The sequence below is a fragment of the Trichechus manatus genome, unplaced genomic scaffold (genome assembly GCF_000243295.1).
Source record: "Trichechus manatus latirostris isolate Lorelei unplaced genomic scaffold, TriManLat1.0 scaffold00015, whole genome shotgun sequence".
Taxonomy (NCBI): Eukaryota; Metazoa; Chordata; class Mammalia; order Sirenia; family Trichechidae; genus Trichechus; species Trichechus manatus.
In genome coordinates, this window is record NW_004443951.1 from 1,402,584 (window position 1) to 1,409,032 (window position 6,449).

At 39.9% G+C, this 6,449-nt stretch overlaps 1 protein-coding gene across 1 annotated transcript in view; it reads left to right on the plus strand.

Annotated features, from left to right (window-relative positions):
- Positions 1-6,449, plus strand: part of LOC101353792 (protein YIPF1) — a 140,599-nt gene that overhangs the window by 21,170 nt on the left and 112,980 nt on the right. Inside the window, 2 exon segments of the mRNA XM_023727053.1 lie at positions 1,574-1,680; positions 2,921-2,989. Of these exon segments, the coding sequence (XP_023582821.1) occupies positions 1,574-1,680; positions 2,921-2,989 (176 nt within the window).

The window sequence follows — 6,449 nt, forward strand, 5'->3', positions numbered from 1 at the left end:
TAAAAGCAATGTGAGTGAATCTTTTCTGGGGGGTAGGGCAGGGGTTTGAAACAATTTTAAAAGCATGATGTTGAGTGAAAGCACTAGCCAACCAGTTGCTGTTGAGTTGATTCCAACTCATGGTGACCCAATGTGTGTTAAAGCAGAATTATGCTCCATAGAGTGAAAGAAGCAGACGCAAAAGAATACATACTGTATGATTCCATTTATTTGAAGTTCCAAAGAAGACAAAGCTAATCTATAGTTTTAAAAATCAGAGCATTAGCTACCTAAGGAGGGAGGGATTGTCTGGAAAGGAAGATAAGATAAATTTTTGGAGTGATAGAAATGTTCTATATCTTGTTTGGAGTATTGATTACCCTGGGATATTGGTTACATAAGCGTACACTCATCAAAACTCATTGAATTGTACACTTAAGGTAAATTTCACTGTAGGTAAATTTTATCTCCAAGAGGAAAAGAAAAAAACTTATATGATTAAAACTGAAATGATTATTCCTGTAGTCAATACTGTATGTTCCATATTATATATACTTTAATACTATATATACTATATACCTTATATATGTATGATGTATGTGTGTGTATATGTACATACATACATTGGAAATAAAACGGAGCAGTTACTTTTTTTTCCCAATAAACATCTATCATGCATATACTATAGGTCAGCCATTGTGCTACTTGGTGGGGATGCAAAGGTGAGCAAGAGAAAGTGACTGGGCTCAAAGAAATCAGCATCTAGCTGGAACCATAAAAACACAGTAGATGAGTGCCATTATAGAAATGGATGTTGAGTGTGAGGCAAGTGCAAAGGAGGAAGGAAGTAACTCAGATTTGTTGAGGTTGGAGTGGTGGGACCAAAAGTGAATAGACTTTGCATGGAGAAGAAGAGCTTTTCAGGTCAAGAGAACCACATGAACTAAGACATGAGCCTGCATGATGTGTTTGCAGAATTTTAAGTATCTTAATGTGACTACAATGATGGGAGATGGTATAATGATGGGAAATTATATACTTAAGTGATGGGACCAGATTGTGCAGGGTCATAAATGCCATCCTAAAGAGTTTAGATCTATAGGTAATTAGGGGCCACTGAAGGCTTTTAAACAAGAGTGACATCAATTCTGTTTCTGTGTTTTAGAAAAAAATATCTGATAGTTGTCGTTGTTGTTAGGTGCCATCAAGTCGGTTCCAACTCATAGCGACACTGTGCACCACAGAACAAAAGACTGCCCCGTCCTGCGCCATACTCACAGTTGTCGTTAGCTTGAGTCCATTGTTGCAGCCACTGTGTCAATCCATCTCGTTGAGGGCCTTCCTCTTTTTCGCTAACCCTCTACTTTACCAAGCATGATGTTCTTCTCCAGGGACTGGTCCCTCCTGACAACCTGATAGTAGTAAATACAGATTATTGAAGTTGTGAAGAGGTTAGAGGCAGAATAGGCAGTTAGAAAAGGGTTGCAAGAATCTAGTGGTCGTTTAATTTAAAAAATACTTGTTCGTTAGAATTTTATGATTAAACATTTTTATTTGCCTATTCTTTTCTCTTTTTCTTTAAAATTCGCAACAGGAATCCAGAAACATTTTGGACCACCACAGGAATGTTTCCCCAGGAGTTCATTATTTGTTTTCACAAACATGTAAGGATTGAAAAGCTTGTAATCCAAAGTTACTTTGGTAAGTAAATCATGTATTAATTTTCATCATCTTGTAGACAGAGGGCACATACGACGTAAACTTTTGGCAAAACACTAGTGTTTCTTTACAGCATAGAGCCCTGTTTTCTTGCCGGGGTTGAGGGTTGAGAGTATGGGTTAACTGTCTTAAGCACAATTAGCCTTTCTGCAACTGCAAATTTGAAACCATTCCAAAGCACATAATAATTTCCAAGCAATTTACTATGTGAAAGTCTTTGGCAAAAGATCTCAGTATAAGCATAAGAAGCCAGCTTTCCGGAACGCTAGATTCCATGACCTCTTTCTTCCAGGGTCATTTGGTCTGGGATTCTCTGTCAAATTCTTGCTGAAAATCTGATAACCTTGATTATTCATGTTGGATAGTTTTGATTCTTCTATTACTTATGGCATTTTCTGAAGGATTTAGGAAGAGAATCTGCCATTGGAACATCATTCTAATCCTGTTTTATGTTTACTTAAGGATAAAGTGTATCAGACAAAATCCTGGCAGGAAACGATATCCTAGATGGTTCAAATGAACAGACTTTGATGACAGGACTACTTAAAAAATTATGGGTGGGTTAAAGGAACAAACAAAGGATGGTGAGGCCCCCAGAAGCTGGCATAGTGGGGTGCCATTTACATTCCTGGTACGAGGGAACGAAATGGCAGTCCTGGAGGCGAGTGAGAGCTGGAGCCTGTGGAAAAAGGCCTGCCCAGCAGGAGCTGTAGTCATGAAGGCATGTAACCACTGTCAGAGACATGACACTGAAGCAAGGGGGAAGTGTAGAAAAAAATAGCCTTGGTCTCACTTTCCCACTGCTCTCCAAACTCCCCCAGTGCCTCCCATTGGCCAAATTCAACCAGAAGCCAGTGGACAAGTGAGTCTAGGTAACATAGTCCACAAGGGTCAGCCTCCCAGGGCACAGAACAGGACAGAGAGTTTATGACCAAGACCACTGATATTATTACTAATACACAAAAACCTGAATGATACCAAATTCAGTAAGGCTCTATTATCTCTCTATTGTAAGACTGCATACATTTGTAAGATTACCATTACACAAGACTACATTTTACCATAGGGACTTATGGAAAAACACGGGGCAAATGGGTAATTTCCAGAACATAGCATTCCCGATCCCAGTACTCTGTGCAATCTCACCAGTTCACCGGAATCTCAAGGGCAGGAGCATAGAATCAGGTAGATAATTAACACTTTATTTGTTTTACAACATCAGTGCGGACCTTGAGGATTGAAAAGAGCACATCTAAAGAGCCAGTTGATTTTGAGCAGTGGATTGAAAGAGGTATGTGTTTGTTTCACAACGTTGTTCTGAGCATGAGGGAGTAGAGAATTGTCCTTTGACTCTGTATTTCCAATTGGGCTGCATTTTGGTGAAAAAGATGACTCGAATGATCCTTGTGACACATTTGTTGTTGTTGTTAGTTGCCATTGAATTGATTCTGACTCATGGTGACCCCATATGTGCAAAGTAGAACTGTTCCATAGGGTTTTCAAGGCTTTAATCTCTGTGACCTTTCGGAAGTAGATCGCCAGGGCTGTCTTTCAAGGCACTTATGGGTCAGTTTGAACTGCCAGCTTTTCAGCTAGTAGTCAAGTGCTTAACCATTTGCACCACCCAGGGACACCTGTGACACATTTAGGGCCTAGAAGAACCCAGGTTTGAACACAAGACTGCTCCTTCACTTACTGGTTATATAATTGTTGACATGTTCATTTTTCTTTCTTTTTTTTTTTTTTAATAATTTATTTTCTTTTTTATTGTTGTTGAAAATATGCACATCACAACACACACCAATTCTACATGTACAATTCAGTGACATTTATTACATTCTTCAGGTTGTACAACGATAAAATTAATGCTTTCTTAAGAGAAATTAGAGCCTTGGTGGCGCAGTGGTTAAGATCTTCGCTGCTGACCAAGAGGTTGACAGTTTGAATCTACCAGTCACACCTCAGAAACCCTATGGGCAGTTCCATTTTGTCCTGTAGGGCTTCTATGAGTCGGAATGGACTCAACAGCAATGGGTTTGGTTTGTTTGTTTTTTTAAGAGAAGCTGGTATTATTATTATTTTTTTAAATTGTGCTTTAGGTGAAAGTTTACAGCGCAAGTTAATTTCTCATTCAAAAATTTATACACATACTGTTTTGTGACACTGGTTGCAATCCCCCTAATGGGACAACATACTCCCACTTTCCACCCCTGGTTCCCTGTGTCCATTTGACCAGTTCCTGTCCCTTCCTGCCTTCTCATCCTTGTTTTGGACAGGAGTTGCCCATCTGGTCTCGTATATTTGATTGAACTAAGAAGCACGTTCCTCACGTGTATTATTTTTTGTTTTATAGGCCTGTCTAATCTTTGTCTAAAGAGTAGGCTTTGGGAATGATTTCAGTTCTGGTTTAACAGAGTGTCTGGGGGCCATAGTTTTGGGGGTTCCTCCAGTCACTGGCAGACCATTAAGTCTGGTCTTTTTACGTGAATTCGAATTCTGTTCTACATTTTTCACCTGCTCTGTCTGGGACTCTCTGTTGTGTTCCCTGTCAGGGTGGTCATTGGTGGTAGCTGGGCACCATCTAATTCTTCTGGTCTCAGGCTGGTGGAGTCTCTGGTTCCTTTGGTCCTCTAGTCCTTTGGGCTAGTATTTTCCCTGTGTCTTTGGTTTTCTCCATTCTCCTTTGCTCCGCGTGGAATGGGACCAATAGATGTATCTTAGATGGCCACTCTCAAGCTTTTAAGACCCCAGACGCTACTCACTGAACTGGGATGTAGAACATTTTCTTTATAAACTGTGCTATGCTAGTTGACCTAGATGTCCCCAAAACTATCGTCCCCAGGCCCCATCCCCAGCTACTCTGTCTCCCAAAGTGTTTGAATGCGTCTAGGAAACTTTTTTCCTTTTGCTTTGGTCTGGTTGTGCTGACTTCCCTGTATTGTGTGTTGTCCTTGCCTTCACCGAAGTTGACCCTTGTCTACTGTCTAGTTAGTGATTTCCCCTTCCCCTCCCTCCCCACCCATGTAACCATTAACGAATGTTTTTTTTTCTGTATTTAAACCTTTTTTTGAGTTCTTATAATAGTGATCTCATACAACCCTTTTGTTACTGACTTATTTTACTCAGCATAATGCCCTCCAGATTCATCTATGTTGTGAGATGTTTTGTGGATTCATCATTGTTCTTTATTGTTGCATAGTATTCCATTGTGTGTATGTACCATAATTTGTTTATCCATTCATCTGTTGATGGCCGATTAGGTTGTTTCCATCTTTTTGCTGTTGTGAATAGTGCTGCAGTGAACATGATGTGCGTATGTCTATTTGTGTGATGGGTCTTATTTCTCTGGAGTATACTCCTAGAAGTAGGATTGCTGGGTTGTACGGTATTTCTATTTCTAGCTTTTTAAGGAAGTGCCGTATTGTTTTCTAAAGTGGTTGTACCATTTTACATTCCCAACAGTGCATAAGAGTTCCAGTCTCCCCACAACCTCTCCAACATTTGTTATTTTGTGTTTTTTGGATTAGTACCAGCATTGTCAGGGTGAGATAACATCTCATTGTAGTTTTGATTTGCATTTCTGTAATGGCTAATGATCGTGAGCCTTTCCTCATATGTCTGTTAGCCACCTGAATGTCTTCTTTGGTGAAGTGTCTGTTCATATCCTTTGCCCATTTTTTTTTTTTTTAATTGTGCTTTAAGTGAAAGTTTACAGTTCAGGTTAGTTTCTCATACAAAAATTTATACACACATTGTTGTATGACCCTAGTTGCTCTCCCTATAATGTGACAGCACACTCCTCCTTTCCAAATTTCCCATGTCCATTCAACCAGCTCCTGTCCCTTTTTGCCTTCTTAGCTGGCCTCCGGACAGGAACTGCCCATTTAGTCTCATATATCTACTTGCACTAAGAAGCACTCTCTTCACGAGTATCATTTTATATCTTATAGTCCAGTCTATTCTTTGTCTGAAGAGTTGGCTTCGGGAATGGTTTCAGTTCTGGGCTAACAGAGAGTCCAGGGGCCATGTCTTCCAGGGTCCCTCCAGTCTCAGTCAGACTATTAAGTCTGGTCTTTTTACTAGAATTTGAGTTCTGTACCCCACTTTTCTCCTGTTTCGTCAGGGACTTTCTGTTGTGTTCCCTGTCATGGCGGTCATTGGTGGTAGTGGGGCACCATTTAGTTCTTCTGGTCTCAGACTGATGGAGTCTCTGGTTTATGTGGCCCTTTCTGTCTCTTGGGCTAATATTTTCCTTGTGTCTTTGGTGTTCTTCATTCTCCTTTGCTCCAGATAAGTTGGGACTTTGCCCTTTTTTTTTTTTTTAATTTTTTTTATTGTACTTTAGATGAAGGTTTACAGAACAAATATTTTCTCATTAAACAGTCAGTACACATATTGTTTTATGACATTGGTTAACAACCCCATGACACGTCAACACGCTCCCTTCTCTGGCCTTGGAGGACCTTTTTTTCTTTTTGGTGAAAGTATGCATAGCCAAAGATACACCATTTCAAAAATTTCTACATGTACAATTCAGTGACATAGATTACCTTCTTCCAGTTGTGCTGCTATTCTCACTTTAGATGAAGGTTTACAGAACAAAATAGTTTCTCATTAAACAGTACACATATTGCCCTATGACAATGGTTAAGAACCCCACTACATGTCAACACTGTCCTTACTCAACCTTAGGTTCCCTATCACCAGCTTTCCTGACCCTTCTGCTTTCTAGTCCTTGTCCCTGGACTGCT